General features: G+C 56.6%; 1 protein-coding gene across 1 annotated transcript; it reads left to right on the top strand.

Moving 5' to 3' along the window:
- The first annotated feature begins 19,280 nt into the window (after positions 1-19,280).
- DUSP2 (dual specificity phosphatase 2) lies at positions 19,281-21,649 on the top strand. The gene is made up of 4 exons (XM_087426154.1): positions 19,281-19,790; positions 19,879-20,000; positions 20,426-20,645; positions 20,763-21,649. Exons 1-4 carry the CDS (start codon positions 19,403-19,405, stop codon positions 20,975-20,977), a joined length of 945 nt encoding a protein of 314 aa, XP_087282280.1. The 5' UTR covers positions 19,281-19,402; the 3' UTR covers positions 20,978-21,649.
- Positions 21,650-22,046: the final 397 nt, after the last annotated feature.

Below are 22,046 nucleotides of genomic sequence, written 5' to 3'. Positions count from 1 at the left end.
TTTTGCTGAGGAAGACTGGCCCTGAGCTAACATCTATTGCCAATCCTCCTCCTTTTTTTTTTTTCCCCCTTTTTCTCCCCAAAGCCCCAGTAGATAATTGCATGTCATAGTTGCACATCCTTCTAGTTGCTGTATGTGGGATGTCGCCTCAGCATGGCCGGACAGCCAGTGCGTCGGTGCGCACCTGGGATCTGAACCCGGGATGCCAGTAGTGGAGTGCATGCACTTAACCACTAAGCCACAGGGCCAGCCCCTGGAGTACACTTTTTTTTTTTTTTATTTTTTTTTTTATTTTTTTTTAAAGATTTTATTTATTCATTTTTTCCCCCCAAAGCCCCAGTAGATAGCTGTATGTCATAGGTTCACATCCTTCTAGTTGCTGCACGTGGGACTCGGCCTCGCGTTGGACGGAGAAGCGGTGCCCTGGGGCGCGCCCGGGATCCGAACCCGGGCCGCCAGCATCAGAGCGCGCGCACTTAACCGCTAAGCCACGGAGCCGGCCCGGAGTACACTTTTTTGACTCAATACTGCCATGTTGCTTTCCCTACATCCTTGTCAACACTTGATATTATCTGACTTTGATTTTTTATTTTTATTTATTTTTTGCCAATCTGGATGGTGTCAATGGATATCTCATAGTTTTCTTTTGACTTCTCTAATTGCTAGAGAGTTTATGTATTTCTCCACACACTTGTTAATCATTCAGATTTCCCTTATATGAATTGCCTATTATGGCTATATTATTATTATTATTATTATTATTTTTTTTTTTTTTTAAAGATTTTATTTATTCATTTTTTCCCCCCAAAGCCCCAGTAGATAGTTGTATGTCGTAGGTTCACATCCTTCTAGTTGCTGTACGCGGGACTCGGCCTCGGGTTGGACGGAGATGTGGTGCCTCGGGGCGCGCCCGGGATCCGAACCCGGGCTGCCAGCATCAGAGCGCACGCACTTAACCGCTAAGCCACGGAGCCGGCCCATGGCTATATTATTGATATTTTTCTTTAATTCCTCTATTTTTCTTCTTGATTTGCAAAAATTCCTTGTATATGCTAAATTAGAATTCCTTAATAGTTTGTTTTATTTATGAAATGAAATATAATATACATACAATAACTATTGTGAGTTTTAGACATTGTGAACATTTTCTCCCAATCTATCACCCATATTTTTTTTTTTAAAATTTTTTGTTTATTGCAGACACCCATATGTTAACTCTGTTATTGAACAGAGATCTTTTTTTCTTATGTGGTTGAATCTATCATGTTTTCAACTATAACGTTGTAAAATCTTCACTCCCTCAAGGTAAAAAAGATGTCCTCCTACATGCTCATCTCTTAGCTTTATAGTTTTACCTTTTACATTTAGATATTTATTCTATTTTTTTAAAATAAATAAATAGATATAAAATATATATTTTATATCTATTTTTAAATATCAAGCTATCTAAATTTATGTATCTAAATTTATATAAATATAAAATTTATAAATATAAATTTATAAATTTTTTTTTTTTTTTTTGTGAGGAGGATCAGCCCTGAGCTAACATCCAATGCCAATCTTCCTCTTTTTCTGCTGAGGAAGACTGGCCCTGGGCTAACATCTTCCTCTGCTTTATATGGGATGCCGCCACAGCATGGCTTGACAAGTGGTGTCTGTGCGCACCCGGGATCTGAACTGGCGAACCCCGGGCCACTGCAGCGGAGCACGCACACTAAACCGCTTGCACCACCGGGCCGGCCCCTAAATTATTTTTATAAAAAAAATAGATAGATATTGATTCTGCTAGGTAAATGTTGTGAGGTAGGGATCCAACCTTGTTTTTTCCATCCCGGTTTTCCAGCTCTATGTACTAAACATAGCTGGCACAGCAGCTAGGTGCCCAAGGAGCAGAGAGGGGCATGAGGATCAGGGCCTTCTGAGTGTGAGGGGCAGAGACTGACCCATTGGTGGTTTTCTGCCACAGCATTTAGTTGTCAGGGCCAAGAGGTGGACTGAGACAATGTCAGGGTTTTTTCCAGGTGTCAGGGTTGGAAGGGCAAGGAGGGAAGGGAGTTCAGGACTCCACAGGGGCGGGAATAGACATGATAAACTGTGAAGTGCTGTGGACAGGAGCAAGGGTCTTTATTCCTGTGGGTAGGTGCCTGAGACATGGGAACATGCTTAGGTTACAATGAATGAAAATAGGACCAGGAAGCCGAGTGTGTGGGCAGTAACACCACTCCCGAAAGTGACAGGAGCGATTTCCTCCTTTCCTCCACTCCCTCCACCCTTCTTGGAGTCGGCACAGATCAGGGTGGACTGATGGCGGCAGAGGCTCTTAGAACAACGGCAGAGTTAGGCCCAGCGGCAGCCACCCTTCCACATGGGAAAGGTTGGGTTTCCTGAAGGTGCTGGCCCTCAGGCCAGATAGGTGAGACCCCTCACTGCCCAGGATCCACAGGAGGGGGTGAACAGGCTGCACGTGAGTAACTGTCTGAAGGCCGAGGAGAAGCTCGCGAGTGGGTGGTGGCAGGTGGCAGGAAGCAGAGGGATTTAACAGACCTAGACGTGAGGTGGAAGTTGGGGGGCCGGGGAGCAGGGCCACAGGGACTGGATTTGTCCCGTTGGAAGGAAATGTGGCGCTCTCCAGCTGAGGCAGGCTGGCTGTGCTGGTCGGGATAGCGGGCTTGTGCTGCACAACAGTCCCCATGCCGACCACTAACGCGGTACCGAGGGTTCAGGGCTTGCTGACAGACCTCCCTCAGGTAGCTGCACCACCTGGAGGTCTTCTCCACCAACAAGGCAGAGGAAGAGAGGGAGCCTGGAGAACCCCACTGGGCTTTTTAGCGCCTCAGCCCGGAAGTGACACTTCATTGGCTGGAATGAATCTCATGGCTCTGCCCGAGTGCAGGAGGGCTGAGAAGGGCAGGCCTCCGTGCACCTGGCAGGGAGGTCTGGAGACCGGCCAGCACCAGTCATGTCCACTGCAGGATGTGCAGTGCTGTGTCCCCTAGTCATGACTGGCCTCCTAGGCCAGCCTGGGCTTCCAGCCCCACTCCTGGACTTGCCCTGAAAGGGGAGATGTTGCTGAGAGGGGAGACTGCAGGGGCCCAGGGAGGGCTGCCCTCCACTGAAGGGCTGGTGGGACCAGCTGGCAAGGAGGAAGGGGAGGGGAGGGAGGAGGGGCCCTCCGTGCTGCCTGAGGCGGGGCTCCCTGGCCGCCTTGCAAGCTGACCACAGGCCTTGTTCTCACTGATGGCTTCCCTTCCTGCCCCTTCTCACTGGGGGGAAGCGACTCTAAAAACTAACTGACCCCTGGGTTACGGGCAACACTTTACTGTCTTCTCCCTTGTTTTCTGTTTGTTCCAAGTGTTCCATCATGTGGGTAGATTTCTGGGACAACCAAGGAAAACAACAGATGTTGTGTGATAAATGTGTGCAGGGTGGGTGTGGTGGACGAGGCTCCTGTCCCCCGGGAGATAGGACTTGGGGTCCCTTCGCCCTGACTTGGGGTCTCAAGGGCCTGCCTGGCCCTGGCTGGGGGTGCCGTTGCTGCTGGCTTTCACCTGTGAGGCCACCTCCTTGCGTTCCCATGTGGTAGCCGAGGAAAGTGGGGCTCAAGTCGCTTAAGGGCCTTGCCCAAGGTCATGAGGCATGTTGGTGGGAGAACCAGGCTTGGAGCCTGGCCTCCTGGCCCCGACCTGACCCTCACCCTCACTCCTTCCCCTCCACGTTGGTGCTGGCCTGAGATGAGCCTGCCCGGCGAGACCATGTTTGACACATTAAGACCGTCTGTTCAGGAGAGCAGAACCAAGTGTAAATTCCTTCAACCCCCAGGAGTTGAAAACAAGAGGCCTGTGCCCCCAGAGCAACCAGGAAAGGCGATGTGAAAACCCAGGAGGCGGGGGTGGGGGCCCAGGGCCTGGGGCCCAGGGTGTCAGAGGGTGGAAACAGGATGTGAGCAGAGAGGGGGCCGTGAGAAGCAAGGTGGCTCCCAGCGAAGGCGCCACCTGGTACGGCGTGTTCTGAGCCACGGAAAAAGACCCTGGGCTGCGTGGGAGTCGTCACATCCTGCTCCCCGGCAGGCCTCCCCCGGCCCTGCCTGGCCCCCAGCCAAGGCAGAATCTGACCCTTGGGCTGGGGGGTGGGGGAGAGAAGGACAGGAAGGCTGCCTTTGGAGAGATGGGGATTAAATCTTAGCCAGGGCTCCCAGCTCCCCCAAGGAGGCTTTGTACCCAGGGGCAAAACTGAAAATGGAGGAAGAACAGGGCAGATAGCTCCGCCGACACGGATGGAGGACCTGCTCCGCCAGGCCTGCGCCAGAAGCAGGGAAAGTGAAACTGCCAGGGCCCACTCCCCGACTTCAGGGAGGCCCAAGAGGTGGGAGGGTCTTGTGATGGGGGCAGAGGCGAGCCTGGGCCCTCGGAGGCCCTGGGAGAGGCCCTTGATTCAGTTTGAGGATCTCGGAAGGCTTCCTGGAGGAAGTGAGGCCTAAGGGGAGTCTCAAAGAATGGGCAGGTGAGGGGTGAGTAAAGATTTCAGGCAGGGTCAGGCAGCCCAGGGCGCTGAAGGGACACCTGGCCTAAGGCGTGCGGGTCAGGGTCACTGGGGACCTCTTTTCGCCCACCTGGTCAGAGCCTACCCCCTTGGCCCGCTCAGGGCCTGCACTCTCCCCTCTGGCCTGGCCTCTCTCCAGCATTAACACCCGGCACCCTTTTCCTTGTCAGAGCAGCCGCCTCACTCCACATCCCCCTAGCATACCTCAGGGCCCCTTCCCCTCTCAGTCCAATGTGGAAGACTCCCCTGAACTCACTTCCTCGGCCTGACTGCGGCCTGACTGGGCCTGACTGCGTGTCGCCCCCGAAGCTCCCGCCCCCAAGTCACCATCGACCTCCCGGATGGTGCAACGCTTTTCCTTGGTTTGTAACCAGACTTTTTCTCCCAGAGCGTTTTCAGACATATTTATGTTTATATAGAATATAGAGCTTTCTCTTTTTTGTAGAAATGGTGTCATACTATATGACCTTATTTTGCAACTCACTTTTTTCACGTTGTCCTGGAGCTCGTGTGTTGATTTACCTCACTATTCTCTCACAGATGCTTGGTAGAACTATAAAATTTGTGTATTCCATTTCCCCCCCAATACAGACAATGCTGCATTGGAAATCCTGGTACAATTCTCTCTTTCCAGAGTGATGCCCAGAAGAGGGGGTTGTGGGGTCAAAGGGCATGTGCTTTCCACATTTGGATAGGTGCTGCCGAACTGCCCTCTAAGAAAAAACATGCCAACTTACACTCCCCCAACAAGGGCGCGAGATTGCTCATTTAACTCCCTCCCAGGACTGAATGTTGCTGACCCGACGGGCGAGTGACGCTGTTGCCTTATTTCAGTGGGTAGAGAGGAGTTTCGAGTGTTTACTGGACATTTGTACCTCTTGGCCTGTGAATTCAAGGTTGCTATAGTTGCCTCTTCTTCTATTGTGTTCCTTGACTTGTTTTTATTCATTTTCGAAGGGCCTCACATCTTTACTTGCCTTCCCCACACTGTCTTTCCTCCTTCCCGGTTTTATGTCTTTTTCTGTCACTGCCATCTGACACACTGTATCTTTATTTCTTTATTGCCTGTCCCCCCCGTCCCCATTAGAACGTAAGTACCAGGAGGGCAGGGTTTTGTCATTTGTTCATTCTTATGTTTCCAGCACCCAGGACAGTGCCTGGCACATAGTAGGCACCCCTGCTTAATTGTTCTATGAATGAATGAGTGAGTGAATAATAACCTTTTATCTGTTATTTGTTTTTCACATATTTGCTCCATGTCTGTCACTTGCCCTTTACCTTTGTTTATGGTGAGTGTGATCATACAGAAAATTTTAATTTATGTGAGGTCAAATCTATTAGTCTTTCACGCATGCCTTTTGTGTTCTGCAATTTGCTTACAACATTTTTTTTTTCTTCCTGGGAAAGATTCGCCCTGAGCCAACATCTGTTGCCAGTCCTCTTCTCTCTCTCTCTTTTTTCCTCTCCAAAGCCCCAGGACATAGTGATATATTCCAGTTGTAAGTCCTCCCAGTTCCTCCGTGCAAGCTGCTGCCGCAGCATGGCTACTCACAGACGAGTGGTGTGGCTCCGCGCCTGGGAACCGAACCCCCGCCACCGAAGTGGAGTGCGCCGAACTTGAACCCTAGGCCATTAGGGCTGGCTCTGTTTATGGCCTTTTTTACTGAAAAGTTATAAACATTTTCTGGTATATGTTTTCCCTAATACTTGTATATTTTGATCTTATTTTAAGTGATATATTCCACGTGGAATATATTTTTGTGAATGATATGAGATATGGATCAAAAATTTTAAAAAAATGGATAGCCAGCTGTGCTATTGCTGTACACTGAAGAGTCCCATCTTTGCCCCGTTGGTCTGAAATGCCACCTTTATCACTAACCGGACTTTTGGACTTTCTAATTGGTTCCTTGATCCGTTTGTCTATTACAATGCCAGATCCACACTTTTAAAATCACTAAACTTTTGTAGTTTGTTTATTTATTTCTTATGAGGAAGATCAGCCCTGAGCTAACATCCATCACCAATCCTCCTCTTTTTGCTGAGGAAGATTGGCCCTAGGCTAACATCTGTGCCCATCTTCCTCTACTTTATATGGGACGCCGCCACAGCATCCCTCTTTGTTCTTAATTTTCAAACATTTCTTTGCCATTTTTGTACACTTTCTCTGTCAGATGAATATGAAAGCTATCTTGTCAGGTCCCATTAAAACATCTTGTGGTTTTGATTGAGTTGTGATACATTTACAGATCAAGTCACATAGGACCTGTCTTTTTTTTTTTTTTTTTTTTTTTGCTGAGGAAGATTGGCTCTGAGCTAACATCCGTGCCCATCTTCGTCTATTTTATATGTGGGATGCCTGCCACAGCATGGCTTCATGAGCGGTGTGTCGGTCCGTGCCCTGGGTTTGAACCTGCGAACCCTAGGCCACCGAAGCACAGCATGCGAACTTAACCGCTATGCCACTGGGCTGACCCCACGACCTGACATCTTTATGTCAAGTATTGCTGTTACTGGGCAGGACAGTTCTCTGTACACTTAGCTTTATCATGTCCTTCAGCCAAATTTTTATAGTTGTCTTCATATAGGTCCTACACATTCCTCTTAGGCTTATGTCTTGTTATCTTACAGTTTTTTTTTTTTTTTTTGGTGAGGAAGATTAACCCTGAGCTAACCTCTGTTGCCAATCCTTCTCTTTTTGCTGAGGAAGACTGGCCCTGAGCTAACATCTGTGCCCGTCCTCCTCCACTTTATATGTGGGATGTCTGCCACAGCATGGCTTGATAAGCAGTGCGTAGGTCCGTGCCCAGGATCCAAACCTGCAAACCCTGGGCTGCCCAAGCAGAGTGCGTGAACTTAACCACTATGCCACCTGGCCAGCCCTGGTATCTTACAGTTTTTGTTAATGTTTTGAATGGCAACATTCTATTATAATTTCTCATGGGTTCTTTCAGTGTGGAAAAAAGCAATGATGGCTGTGGCTGTGCGATGGTCTCTTATCTGGTTACCTTCCCGATGGTCCCTTTTTAGTTCTAATATTTGTCAGGTGATTCTCTTAGATTTTTCTAACAGGCAGTCATATTTTCTACAAATAACGCTGGTTTATGCTCTAGTCCTCCATCTCTTTCTCGTCCCATTGAAAGCCCGGGACTCGCACAACATGGCCCAGCAGCCATTCTAGTGGGCTCCCTTGTCTTCCTCCTCCCTCAAGGAGCTGATCCTGGAGTTTCACTATTAAGTTGACGTTTGCTAGAGTTAAGAAGGCTTTTATTTTTCTACTTCTAGTGTTTTTCTAAGAATTCTGCTTTTCTATTGTCTTGAGTGAGTGTTCATGGTATCAGTTTTTGAAAAGCTAGCTTGGCTCGGTAGAGACTGGGATTTCAGCTGGGCACACGGCTGCCCAGGGTAACGAAAGCCTTCCTGGCAGTTAGGTGTGACCAGGTGACTAGGTTCTGGCCATTGGGGTCTAAGCAGCTGACCACAACATCCTGGAAGTGAGCTTAAAGTTCTGAAGCGGGCAGGAGGAGAGGGAGGGGCATCCTAGGAGGCCGCCCCACTCTCCATCCCTCATGAGTCTGTAGTTCCCTAATTATTCACATTATTTACACAGGGACAGCCCTTCATAGTTTCCAAAATGCCTTCCCGGATGGCGGCTCATTCAATTCCCACAACAGCTGGGCGAGGCAGCAAGGCTCTGCCCCCGTCCCCAGGAGGCAGCTGGGGCTGGGGTGACGTGACTCACCGCCCCGCCCACCCGCCGCCCCAGCGAGGGGCTGCCCAGCATGGCTCTCGGGGAAGGGGAAGGGGAAGGGGCCCCATCGTCGGTAGGCGAGCAACTTCTGTTTCCCTTAGCTGACTGGGGCTGTGGGGCCTCTCCCCGACTGGAACCTGTCGCCCCCGCTGGACCCAGTCTGAGGGAGCTGCCCCAGCCCCCTGCAGGGTGGGGGTGCAGGGTGGGCCCCACTTGGCCTCACCTCAGGGCTTCCAGGCTGCTGGACACTGCCTTGCCCGGTGCCCCCCAGACTCATGCGGCCACCCCACTGCTCTGGACCCTCCAGCAGCGGTTCCCTCTGTGGCCAGGCTGCGAGTACACCTCTCCTCCGGCCCTGGGGGCTCCTGATGGGGAGGAGGGAGATCGCGGAGGATGGAGATCATGGAGGACAAGCGGGTACTCTGTGACCTGCTCCCTCCCCCCGCAAGAACCATGGCTGCCAGCTGTCCACAGCCCCATTGCCTAGCTAGGCTCTGACAGGGGCCACCACAGGGGCCACCTCTGTGGTTGGGCAATGGGGCCCCTTGTAGGAGCCCCCACAGGACTGTGGTTGGCCCAGGGACAGGAGAGCTCGCAAAGGGGTGGAGGGAAGGGAGTGCTGCTCTGGGCAGCCTGAACCACACCTGTCCTCCACCTCGCCACCCCCTGCCCTGGACTTGGCCTTGAAGGACTCACTTCCTCTCTCTGGACCTCGGTTTCCTCATCTGTAAAGTAGAGCTGATGAAAATCCCTGGGGTGAGGCCTGGGTGAGAGAAAGCAGAGACAGGAAGGCAGGACGCACGAGAGCGCATTGCACTTGCCCCCTTGACTCTGGTCCTATGCCTGGCACCGAGAGACAGAGCAGCAGAGCGGGATCTGAGAGGGGCAGGCGGGCAGGCGGCAGCCAACTGCACAGAGACTCCAGTAGAGCAGCAAGCCCCTGAGGACTCAGCAGTGCTGTGGTGCTCCCAAGAGAGAGTGGATGCTCCACTGGGGCTACCTGGGAGTAGCCTCCTCTGGGAGGCTTCCTGGAGGCGGAGGTGAAGTGGGCTCATCTCTCAGCCAAGGTGGAGGGGGTTCCACAGCCCTGGAAGATGGGGTCTGGCCCATCTCATTTGTGACCACATGTGAGGTCGCCTGCCCCAGGTCCTGGGCAGACGACTTCTCTGTTCTGCTCCCATTGGATGGGTGAGGGGGTGACTGCTGACTCCAACCCCAATCAGAGGCTGCCAGGGGGCACAGAGGAAGACAGCCCAGCAGGCCTGCTGCCCATCCTTGGGCACCTCTCCCGCAGGGTGTGGGTGAGGGTTCGGGGCCCAGGTGCACTTTGGAGTTGTTTACTGTTGCTTGAGAGGCAGGACCGATGTACAGAGCACAGGGACCTCCCAGGGAAAGGAAGGGCTGGCTTCCCAGCTCAACCTTGAGCACACTAAGGAAAATCTCTGAGCCTCAGTATTTTCATCAGCAAAATGGGGAGAATAAATAACTCCTGTCTCTTAAAGTGACATAAAACTGATGAGCGATGTGATGGAATGTAGCTAGCAATGGTAGGTCCGCAATAAGTGTGAGTTTGAAAACATTGCCAAGTGGTTCTTGCTTTCAGCCAGAATGAGGCAACGCCCAGAAGCCTGGGGCTGCCGGACCAGACCGAGAAGGCCCTCGGGGTCTCGAGTGGGGCAGCAGAAGGCAGGCCCTGGGCTCTTTATCCAGGGCTGGTCTGGCCTCCAGGACCTGGGGAACATGGGACAGCTTTTGAGTAGCTCCCTGGCTGGGCCCATTAGCAATGGGACATTCTGGGCTGGAGTCTGAGGTCTGGGCAGAGGGGCCTGGGGTGGAGAAGGGTGCAGGGAGGTGAAATTCTGGTGCATGGGGAAGCCACCAAACATCGTGTTCTATCTGGTGAGCATCCTGTGCTGGAAGGAACTGTCTAGGTCATGTTTGCCATCCCCTTGCCTCAAGGAGGGCTTCAGTCCCCAGGCTCAGGGGCACCTTCCCTATGGAGGGCAGGGGAAGTTCTTTTGCATTCTGACCTCGGCCCCTCAGAGTGCTGGTTTCCTCTCACCCCTCCACCTTCATGAACAAATGCCTCAGGCTGAAGGTTGGCCTGAATGGGGCCAACCTGGGGCTGGACTTTGCCCTGCTGCCCAGGGAGCCGTGGCTGAGCTCCTCCTCTGGCCCGGCTGGCCCACCTCCCTCTGCCCCAGGCTGGAGAGCAGCTGAGCTGGGCCTGGAATGGGTGCGGGGCCACAGAGCAGGACGGAGGAGGCCCGGAGACTGTGGGCCCAAGGAGAAATCAGCCGGGGCTGGGCTAGGGCACGGGGCAGGTTTCCGGGAAGGTGGCTTCAGCGATCCATGATGAGCCCTCAAGGCCAGGCCCACGCGTGGGTACTGGGTGGTCACCGTGTGTGGTCTTGGAGCAGGGAGAGGTGGGCTCCGCACTCTGGCCAGGCACTGCCATCAGAGGCCCAACCCTTCATGTCCACACGAGGAGGCTGCAGTCCTGGGGGGGCTAGTCCAAGGTGACCCACTGAGACCGGGGCAGGGAGTGCCAGCACCCGGGGCTCTGCCTCGGCTCACTGCTCCATCCACCTCCCTGGGCCTCCTCCGGCTGAGACGGATATTTAGCAAAAAGGGCTGAGGGTGGGAGGCAGCCTGAAGAGGGGGAGGAGAAAGGGGCTGAAGGAGGAGGGGAGAGGCCGGTGAGGAAGAGGAGGAGAGGAGAGGGGCCTGAGAGAAAAAAGTGAGACAAGTGAAGGGAGGGGGAGAGAAGGAAAGCGCAGGTGACCTCCCAACTGCAGGCTTTTCTGGCTGCTGCACAGAAGCCTCCCCAGGGCACCACCCTCCTGCCCTTCTGTGGGTCCTCATATGGGGTCTGTGCCCTCGTGTCCCGCCCTCACCCTCAGCACCCAGGCCAGCGGTGGGGAGGCTCCAGCCGCCTGGGTTTCTGGCCTAATGACTGTTGTCTTGGGGGCTGCACCCCGGGCCCCACGGCCTTGTTCTGGCCTCCTGCCCTCCCTCCCCCGGGCCCACTGCTGAGTGAACTTGCAGCCCCAGCCAGCCAGCCTCATGATGGCAGGAACACCGGGCATCTGGGCATGCCCGGCCCCTGCAGGTCCCAGGCAGCTGGGCCTCAGTCACTACTGCCCCCGCCTGGCCAAACCTCCAGGGCCTTTCCTGTCCCAGACTAAATCTGAGGCCTGCCCTTGCCCCTGGGGAAACTGAGGCAGGCACTTCTTGCCCAGGCCCTGCTGTGCATGAGTCAGGCTGGGGACAGGGCCAGCAGCTACCCCCGGATAGGAGCAGGGACAGCAGGGATAACCTCTCCAGGCTGGGGTGCTCGAGGAGGGCCTGCCGAGAACATGGCATGCCCGGCCCCTCGGGCAGCTCTGGCCGGGCCACCCTCTCCCTGGAGCAGGGGTTCCTGACTTGGGGCAGTGCACGGGCTCTAAGGGATTGTGTCAGTGGGGATGACAGCAAAGCTCAGGTCACAGTGAAGTGTCCCTGGGGCACCCAGCACAGTGCCTGACGCCCAGGGGAGCCCTTACCACCGTATTTGCAAAATCGAAGGCTAATACGGGCCATCTTGTTCAGCCCTGAGGTCTCCTGGAGGTCTCCCAAGGTGACTCCCCCTCTACAGAACAGCACTGATGAGGGGGGCTCACACCTTGCAAGGTGTGTGTGAGGTGTGTGTGTAAGTGTGTGCGAGGCTCCAGAGGGCTGAGGCCAGGCCCTGAGAAATGGCCCTGCTTGGACCGCCCCCCGGCAGCCCAAGAGCCAACTTCCTTCTGGAGCAGCGCAGACAGGGCGGGGCGGCCACGCAGCGAAGGGGAAGTCACACCTGAGCTGTCTGAGAGATGGACTTGGGGGCCTGTGTCCAGGCTGGGCGGTGTTCTGTGTTAAACTGGGGTGGGGCGCCGGTGGGCAGAGGCAAGTGTCAGGGCTGGTGGTCAGCCGTGAAGGTTTGTGGGCTGCATGGGGGCAGGTGGGGCATGTGAGACAGTGCAGCGGGCTCCGGAGCCAGAGCTGGGCCACAGGTCAGTGGACTGGCCCCTGGGGCCACTGGGGCGGGACTGCTCACGGAGGGGCTTCTGTGGGCGTCCTGGAGCTGGGGAGGGCACATCCCAGGGGGCGTGTTCAAGTGTCCACAGGAGGTGGGAGGTGCTTGCATTTGATCATGTGTGATGGTGTGTGATACTGTGTGTACGGGGACACGTGTGTGAGTATATGGGCCTGTGTGCACGTGCACACGCGTGGCCCTCTCTGGATGTCCAGGGGCAACTCTATGAGCAGTGATGGCTTCAGCTTTTTTGGCAGCTGACATCTTCAAGGGCAGCATAATCCGATTGGGGGTCCTAATCCTCCGTAATCCTCTGCACTTCCTCTCTGGGATCCACCCTCAAGCCATCTGTGCTGCTAAACCCCAGTTTCAGCCCCCGGGGCCACTCCTCAATGCCCCATCTCCTCCAGCCCCCCACCTCCTCTCCGGCTGAGGCGCAGGCAACCTCCCTTCTCTGCCCTTTTCCCTCACGCGTGCGAGGAAGTGCGCCTCTTCCAGGTTGTAAAACTGAGTCCTGGGGTGGGGTGAGCACACGCAGCAGCTGGCATCCCTCCGCTGGCTCCTGAGTCCCCTGTCTTGGGGAGCAGGCGGCCAGGCAGGGCTTGGGGTCAGGAAGGAGCGAGGAAGGCTCGGGCCTCATCCTTCCTTAGTCAGCCGTCCACGCCTCTGCTCAGCCCAAACCCGGGAGCCCTCCTCTACTGCTCTGTCCGCAATTCCTGTCAGCTCTGCCCCCACCTGATCCTGGATCCCTCTCCATTTTCACTGCCACCAGGGTCCAGTCACCATCCCCTGACCTCTCCCTGCAGCCACTCCTGCTCCCACAATCCATTCTCCACCCACAGCCGGAGGCAGGGGCCGCTCTGATGTCAATCAGACAGTTTGCTCCTTAATCAAGACCCTCCAGGGATTCCCACTGTCCTTTTAATCAAATCAGATTGACGTGGCCCTGCCACTTCCGGGACTCCATCTCTCCACTCGCCGGCTCTCTGCCCACCTGCAAGCTTGTTCCCCCTCAGGACCTCTGTCCTTGCCGTCCTGCCTCTTGGACTGTTCTTCCCTACCTCTTCCTGGCCCCCGCTTCTCGTGCCTCAAGTTACAGCTCCAAGGCCGCCTCCTCCCAGAGGCCTCCCCTGCTCCATGTCATTCCCCTCTGGGGCGGCTGCACCTGTCTGACATCACCTCAGTGTTTAATTTACTCGTGTAGTCTCTGACTCCCCACTGGAAGGTCAGCCCCACGAGGGCAGGAACCCTATCTGTCTTGTTCGAGGTGCATCCCCAGCACCCAGAACAGAGCCCGGCCTCAGTAAATACCTGTGAGTGAACGGGTGCTGGGACAGGAGGGACGCCTGTGGCACAGGCACACCCCGGGCCTCTGAGCTGTGAGTGGCAGAGTTTGCCCTTGAACCCAGGACATCCAGCTCCCCGTGAAAGTTATAACGGGGCTCTTCCATTCACAGGCTGGCTGGTTTACTCTCTGGAACCATCCTCTGCTCTGGGGACTTGAGGGCACCTCCTTCTGTCCTAGAGCCAGGCAGGCAAGGTGGGGGTGAGGGGCCCCCAGGGATCCATCCTGACCCTGACCTCTGTCCAAAATCGTGGATTTTCAGCTTCCTATGTAATCTATGTCCTGTTTCAGGGCTAGCTGGGGGCACAGAGACTCAAGGTTACAGCTGAGCTGAGACCCAGCACTGAAGCCCTCAAAACAGCAAGGTCCTGCAGGATCGCGGCCCGTGTGGCCAGAGCCCAGCCGAGAGGCAGGAGGGCTTCGGGTGGGGTGGGAGGCGGTGGGAAGAGCCTGGGCGGGTGGGGTGGGGACCCGGATCCCTGGGGCAGGAGGGACATAAAATTGTGAGTTCAAGCTCTGGCTCCACCATCTACTGACCATGACAGTTTGGGTAAGGCCTCTCAGTGCCCTGGTTCCCCCATTTTGTATTTGGGGTACCAATCATTCCCATCTCTTAGGGCTTTCTGAGGTGGGATGATTAAATGGGATGATTCCTGTAAAGGTCTTAGAACGGGCCAAGGACTCAATCAGTGTTAACTCTTGTACTTGTCTTTCTAAAGAAAGGTGGGAACTGGCAGGGGGTCTGTGCTGGTGAAAGGGGTAGGGCGGGACAGAAGTGGGCCACGCAGACCCTGCCCAGCGGCAGGGCAAGCTAGTGGCTAAAACCCAGGTTCCAATATCAATTCCCCCATTTACAGGCTGTGTGGCCTCGGTTCAGCTGTCTGGCCCCTCCAGGTTTCCCTCTCTGCAAATCGAGGGTAATGAGGCCGCCCTCCAAGCCCTGAAAAAGCTTAGATGCGGGAATGCCCAGGAGGCACCTAGTACAGTGCTAGTAATCGTTATTGTTTAATGACAGCACAGAGAGGTTAAATCACACAGCCAGGAAGCAGCCAGCCGTATTTGAGCCAAGGCCATATGGCTCCAGAGCCCCCACGGCTCACTGATGCACACCATTGCTGCCATTGCCCCACTGCTGCTGGTGTTACTGGTCCTCAGGCGAGGGACCCAGCCTGGTCTTTGATGGTGGTAAGGGTGCCGGGGGTGACGAGGCGGGAAGGAGCAGTCTCCGGGCCTCGAAGTCCCCTTGCTGCCCCTCACACCGTACCCAGCTCTGGCTTCGGGGGAGCCCCGGGAGTCCTCTTGTGACAGAGCCACGCGCCCTGTGACCGCAGTGCGGTCACATTTCTGAGAATTCCTTGCCTCTTGCTCAACTGTTACCACTTGTGACAGAGCTCTTTTTTAGCAACCTCTTCTTCCCTCCTCCGCTACCTGGGCCTAAGCCAGGGGCGCCTCTGGGCGACAGGGTGGGAATAGGACCCATTTCACTGCTGCGACGGCCGTGGGTTGGGGGCCAAGGGAAGAGACGGGGCGGGGGGGGGTCTCCTCCAGCTCCAAGCCCAGGCACATCCAGGGGTGCAGCCAAACCCAGGTCCCCTTGATGGACACACCCACAGAGCAGGAAGGGACCGTGACCATGACCAGAGAGGCCGGCTCTGGCCTGGGCAATGGGATTGGCTTCCCCAGATTCCCTTCCTCAGGTCCAGGGCCTCCTCTCCCCTCCGCACTCACGCTCCTCTCTTGATGAGAGACCACGGCAGGAGGGAGAACCAGACCCCATGGAACCGCATGCAGCCACAGCTGGAGGGGCGAGGGGAGCCTCTCCTGCCTGCATCACACTTTTTAACATCTTTGGAGACCACTCAACTCAGTTTTCACAAACCTAAAATTGATTTTAAAAGGAAATGGTATCATTCTCCGGGTGGATAACTAGTATCACTTGCCATAAATACAACATTATCACAAAAATAAATATTAGTGGAACAATGAGGTCAGCCTCCGGGCAGTGGTGTGTGAGCTATTGCTGTATCCCCCGCACCCAGCACAGTACCTGGCACACAACAGGTCCTCAAAACATAGTTTTTGAATGAGGGGCTGAGTAAATGAATAAACGTAGAGAGACTGCGAGACCTGGATACGGATGCTTGGGGAAACTGCTGAGCCTTTGTTAAAATGGGGAAAAGCAAATATTTGAGGCATGTGAAAGCCATACCAGCCCCAAACAGAGACCACCTTCTTGATGTATTCACTATGCCCAGGAGAGCTTCCCCAGCGGGGCTGCCTGAGTGACGTGACGCACGCATGTGGGGACAGACACCACCCCCTCAGCCACGTGTGGGCCCACTTCTGAGCCAGCCTCGATGAGGGCTGGATGCCCAAGGTGAATCCCCCCGCCCCCCCACTGTGCTGGACAGGGTCCTCTTCTGGGGGCATGGAGTCACCATCCTTGTCTGGCAGGAGCCTGTGGGGGTGGCTACCGCGCCTTGTCGGTAGAGGCCGGCACAGGAAACCTGACGTCACCCTGACTCACTCCCCAGCCGGGGCTGGGGGTGGCTGTCACTCGTCACTCTCACCTTCATACCTGCCTGGCCTAAGGATCATAGCCACACCATTCATTTCTTCCTCCTCCCCCCAGGGCATCTGCTTGGGGTGTGGGTTTGGAAGGAGGAAGGAAAACACAACGAAAGCCAGCATCATCACAGAGTTTGGAGATTCGAGATTGTGGAAGGGAAACCACTGTGCATGGGGGCTGGGTGGACATGCTGGTGGGGCAGGGAAAGACCGGGAATCCCAAAGGCGGAGGGCGAGTGACACAGCCGTCAAAACAGATGGTTACAAACAAGAATAACACAGAATCATCATTTGTTCCAGTTGGGTATTTTAATTAAAAAAAAATGTGAGCCCCAAACCTACTCTATAGTGTCTGCTCTATAACAGCCAGGCCAGGAAAACAGAAAACCGAAGACCTCGGGATGTGGCACACTCCCGCACCCACCTTACCACCTAGTGATGGGAGTGGGGTCCTCCCTCCCGGACCAGCAGGCTGTGGGGGCATTCCGTCTAACTGAGCCCCCTCCTCACACCGTCCTCCCACCATGAACCCAGAGGCCTGCGTTGTCTCTGCCGGGAGAGGGATGGTCTTTGAGGAGGTGGCAAGGGGGAGGAGACATCCCAGCCATGACTCATGGCGGGGTGGGGGGGGGGATCTTTAGTCAGAGCAGAAGTGGGAGGGGGACGGGGTGGACATTCTCTTCTCCCTCCCTTCTTACCCCAGCCTTGGGCTTTCACCCAGTTATCAGGGGTAGGGGAATAGGGGAGGGAGGCAGAGGGGCGCCCCTTTACCGCTAAATCAGGCCTCCTTGAGCCTGTGTTTCAGAGCTGAAAAGGGGACAGTCCCAAAGCAAGTGGCATGGAAGGGGTGACATACATGCAGCCACCTTAGGCAGAAATCACAGTCCTGGCCAGAGCGCTGGGCAGGGCCCCAGGGATTGTGCCACTAGAGCAAAACTTTGGCAATGCACTCCACTCCCACGTGGACCCTCCCAGCAAGGTGCCCGCCGTTCTCCCCAAAGAGGGGAATAGGCGCAGCCCAGCGTGGCACTCTGGGGTCTGGAGCCCCTGCTGCTGAGTGACTTTCTCTCCTGAGCCAGGAGCCCAGCTGGCCAGGCCTCTCTCCTCCCCAATGAGCTGGAAGGCCATGGCTCTCAGTTCGGCAGGTGATACCAGCCCCACGGGTCAGCAAGACTGGACCTGACTATCCTTTTGTGTGCTCTGTAATTTGCCCCTGGAATCAGCCATTAAGTCATTTGCGGGGCTGATGCCAAGGATAAGGGCCCATATCAGCCTCTGGGATCTGTGGCCCAGACTCCTTGGCTCTGTTGTGGGCTTTGCCGCCTCAGCCTCCAGACTGGCCTGGTAGGGCCTGAGGGACAGGGCACTGCATAGCCTCATTGCCTTGGAACCAATGTGGGCAAGCAGCTGGTCGATTATGAGCTCCCATCTTACAGATGGGGACACTGAGGCATGAGAGGGTGACGTGGCCCCAGGAATCTTTGGAGTCCCTGGGGCTTCTCTCCCCTGCGACCCCTCTCCCTCGCAGCACACTCAAGCTACAAGCTCCATCTCAAAGATCATGGAACTGCATATAAATCATGCTCCAACATACACACGGACACATCAACAAACTATTGTGAAGAGTTCAGCGTCTACAAGCCAAGTGGAGGGCTTGGGGGTCCACATGGGTCCTACTGTAGTCCTCCAAGAGAGTCTGGACACAGGGGTGTGCAGGGGAATCGGAGGGGTCTTACAAAGGGTGTAGAGTAGTGACTCAGGGGAATGGGGGCCTAGGGGGTGGGGTTCTGAAATCCCATGCAGCCAGGGGTGGGGGTGGGAGCAGCTCCCGCTCCAGGACACTGTCCCCACCCACTTCAATTTTTCTGCTGTCAGAGTTCAGCTGCCAACATTTCTTTGCCCCAGCCCAGGGGCCCAGATCCGCCCCCACCCCACACACACACCTGGGGCTCACCACATCCGGCCCCAGGGCTGGCGGCTGGGGTGGGGGCAGGCAGAAGGGATGTGGATGAGCTCCCCACTGGTACTGCTAGCCGCCTTGCTCAAGTGCCATCCCAGGTCCCTCTGTCCAGGGAATCTGCTGCGGGCCCAGGGAGGGCTGAGAGGGGGAGTGGCGCACGGAGGAGGCAGATCCTGGTAGTCCTTCTCCCTCTTCCCCCTGGTGAGGCTCCTGAAATTCCCACCAGGCCCAGGGGAGAGCCCGGCAGCGTCAGCAGAGTTCCCCTTCAAGCGGGCCTGTGTCTTGGGGAAGTGCTTGACCCTGGGCCCTTGGGGTTTCCCTGGGCCCCACTCATAACTGGAAACTTGTCATAGGCGTCCTGCCTCCCCCTACCCCAAGGCCCGGGGGTCCTCCTCATGCCAATGCCCAGGGGCTTGGGGTCAGAGGAGGATGTTCTAGCCTCGCTTGGCCACGAAACTGCCGCAAAACCCGGAGCGCTGGTCTCAGCCACGTAATGGGGGAGGGGGAGGGGAAAGAAAGCCCCTCCTGCCCAAGGTCTCTAAGTGGAAGAGAAAAGGGACACCCCAGCACAGCTCCCCATCCTCCAGTGTAGAGATCACCCCTAGCAGCAGGCGTGTGTCAATTTTTGTCATAACGAATTCCTAGGGGGGAAAATCCAGGGAGGGGAAGAGAAAAGGGAGAGGAAGCAGGGCGAGGGGCACCACTGGCCCCAAGTTTCTGGGGATGGGGATGTGCGTCTGAGAAGCGCAGTTCCCAAGGCCTGAGCAGCACGAAGCAGGTCAAGGGTGGGAGCGCTCTTCCAGGCTGGGGCGCAAAGATGGGAGGGGGACGTTTGAGCCCCAAAGACCCTGGTAAACACCTTCCCTCAAGAGCTGGTCCCCAGCTATCTCCCCCCGGGCACCCCCTCCCCCAGCCGGCCCCAGTCCCCGGACCCGCCCAGCCTGCGCCCCATGTGACGCCGCGGGGGCGGTGCCGGCGACTTCCTGCTCTGCCCTTGTATGGTGACCCGGGAGGCCGGCCCACGGGTACTTAAGCCCCGACGCCGCAGAGGGCGCCCAGAGCAGACGGCTCGGGCAGCGCGGCCGTCACGAGAGCGCGGAACGCGAGGGGAGAGGGGAAGGGAGAGGCAGAGGCAGCAGAGAGGGAAGAGGAGGAAGACGACGCTGCCCCAAGCCGGCCGCTATGGGGCTGGAGGCGGCGCACGAGCTGGACTGCGGGGCCCTGGGCGCGCTGCTGCGGGAGCCGCGGGAGGCCGAGCGCACACTGCTGCTCGACTGCCGCCCCTTCCTGGCCTTCTGCCGGCGCCACGTGCGCGCCGCGCGGCCCGTGCCCTGGAACGCGCTCCTGCGGCGCCGCGCGCGCGGCCCGCCCGCCGCCGCCCTCGCCTGTCTGCTCCCCGACCGCGCGCTGCGGGCGCGCCTGGCCCGCGGGGAGCTGGCGCGGGCCGTGGTGCTGGACGAGGGCAGCGCCTCGGTGGCCGCGCTCCCGCCCGACGGCCCGGCCCACGTGCTGCTCTCCGCACTGCTGCACGAGACCCGCGCCGGGCCCACCGCCGTGTGCTTCCTGCGAGGTGAGCGCCGGTGCCCCCGCCCGCTGCCCGCCCCTCTCCGACCTCAGCCAGGCCCCGCCGGCTAACTGTGCCCTTACCTTCCCTGCAGGAGGCTTCGATGGCTTCCAGGCCTGCTGTCCCGATCTGTGCTCCGAGTCCCCTGCCCCGGCAATGCCGCCTTCTGGGGCCGAAAACAGCCGCTCCGACCCCAGGGCTCCCTTCTATGACCAGGTTAGTTGAGATCAGGGCTCTTTGTCACTGTCTCCCTGGCCCCCTATGCAGGATAGGCGCCTCTGGGGAAAGAGTTGGCCACTTGTGGATTCGAGGAGTCTGGCCATGTCCACACTCACCTGTGTGTGTGTGTGTGTGCGCGCGCGCGCCTGCATGCAAACGGGAGCACACCTTTGTGTGCGCCTCTGTGGGTCTGTGTATGTCTGCAGCATATTTGGGGGCTTGAGAGGGACCTGTGTATCTGTGAGTGCATATCTCTGCGTGTCCCCTTGTGTCCTGCTCGTATTCCTGAGTCTGATCCCTGGTCGGGACTGGCTGAGGGCTCCTCTTGCCCCTCCCTGTCTCTGCCGGGCTGGTGCTCAAGCCCTCCAGGCCTGGGCTGAGAAGACCTCACCCCGCCCCGCCCTCTCCCCCTCCCCCTCCAGGGCGGCCCTGTGGAGATCCTGCCCTACCTGTTCCTGGGCAGCTGCAGCCACTCATCGGACCTGCAGGGGCTGCAGGCTTGCGGCATCACAGCTGTGCTCAACGTCTCTGCCAGCTGCCCCAACCACTTTGAGGGCCTTTTGCGCTACAAGAGCATCCCAGTGGAGGACAACCAGATGGTGGAGATCAGTGCCTGGTTCCAGGAGGCCATAGGCTTCATTGGTAAGAGGGGCGCCTCAGCCCTGGAACCTGGACGGGCCCCAGGGGAGGGGCCTGGGGCACCTGTCTCCTCTCTTGCCCGCCTTCCCGTCTGACCCCCCCCCCCCATTTCCCTTGCAGACTCAGTGAAGAACAGCGGAGGCCGGGTGCTGGTACACTGCCAGGCGGGCATCTCTCGCTCTGCCACTATCTGCCTGGCGTACCTGATCCAGAGCCGCCGCGTGCGGCTGGACGAGGCCTTCGACTTTGTTAAGCAACGCCGAGGAGTCATCTCCCCCAACTTCAGTTTCATGGGGCAGCTGCTACAGTTTGAGACTCAAGTGCTGTGTCACTGAGGCTGGGCCCACCATGCTGGCTCCTCCAGGGCTGACGCACACGTAGCCGCTGGTTCCTGGGGGGAGCTGACTGGGGACAGCTGGGCCCCCCACAGTCCCCCTCACCTCAGAGAGAGCTGCCCCTTCCTCAGAGTTTGAAAAGCCCCCTTGGGCGCACTGCGAATGCAGGAATGCTGGACTTTCTCACTGGTGCTCTTTTGCTAGGGGTTTGAGGGCCGGCCCTCATTCAGGGACTAGGACGGAGGGTCTGTCTGCTTCCCTCCTCCCCATCCTCTGGCAGAAACTGACTGGACTCTACACCCATGGACTCCCACTGGTCCCACCACCGTGTTGAAGCCCTTGGCAGCCTGAGAGCTCCAAGGAACAAGCTGTGACAACCCGGAGCCCCGTCTGGGGATGGTCCCCCCGGGGCCTGGAGCCTCGAGCTGTGCTCCTGGGGCAGCTGGGATCCGGGAAGTGATGCGTGTGTCGTGTGTGGACCTATGCTTGCGTGTGTACGGATGTGAGCATTTCACGCCTGTGTCGGCGCTGGAAAGTTATTTGTGTTCAATTGACATTTAACACTCCCTCCCCCACTTCCTCCCGCCCTGTGGGCGGGGGTTGGAAACTTAGCACTTTATATTTATATGGAACATTGATGTGTCAATAAAATATTGTTTTGTTTAAAAAATTTCTGAAGCGTCTGGTCTCAAGTTGATTCCTGGGAAAATGCTCAAAAGCTATTTCTTAATCAGACCTCAGCTTTCCTTGTGCCGGCCAGGTCTGGGAAGGGGCAGGTGTGACCTCACCGCTAGGAGGCGCCCTCCCTGCTCAGCTCTCCCTGTGCTGGTGTCATTTCCCAGGCAGCACTCTGTCCCCGGAGCTGAAAGAGGTTGTTCCCGGGAGGCTGGATCCCACCTTATTTTTGTTACTGGCTTTGGTCCTGTGGGGAAACGGCTGTGAACCCAGTGCTGCCCTGGTCATCCTCACTCCCTTTTTGGAGCGTGTGGAGGGATGTGTGTGTGCACCCAGTTATATGGCTGTTCCTATGGGTGTGAGTGTCTGTTCTTGGTTGGCACACACTTGCATG

Source organism: Ceratotherium simum, chromosome 40 (assembly GCF_057802395.1).
Source record: "Ceratotherium simum simum isolate JZ-2026a chromosome 40, ASM5780239v1, whole genome shotgun sequence".
Lineage (NCBI taxonomy): Eukaryota > Metazoa > Chordata > Mammalia > Perissodactyla > Rhinocerotidae > Ceratotherium > Ceratotherium simum.
The sequence above is the reverse complement of the archived record's forward strand: the minus strand, read 5'-3'. Positions and strand labels throughout refer to the sequence as shown.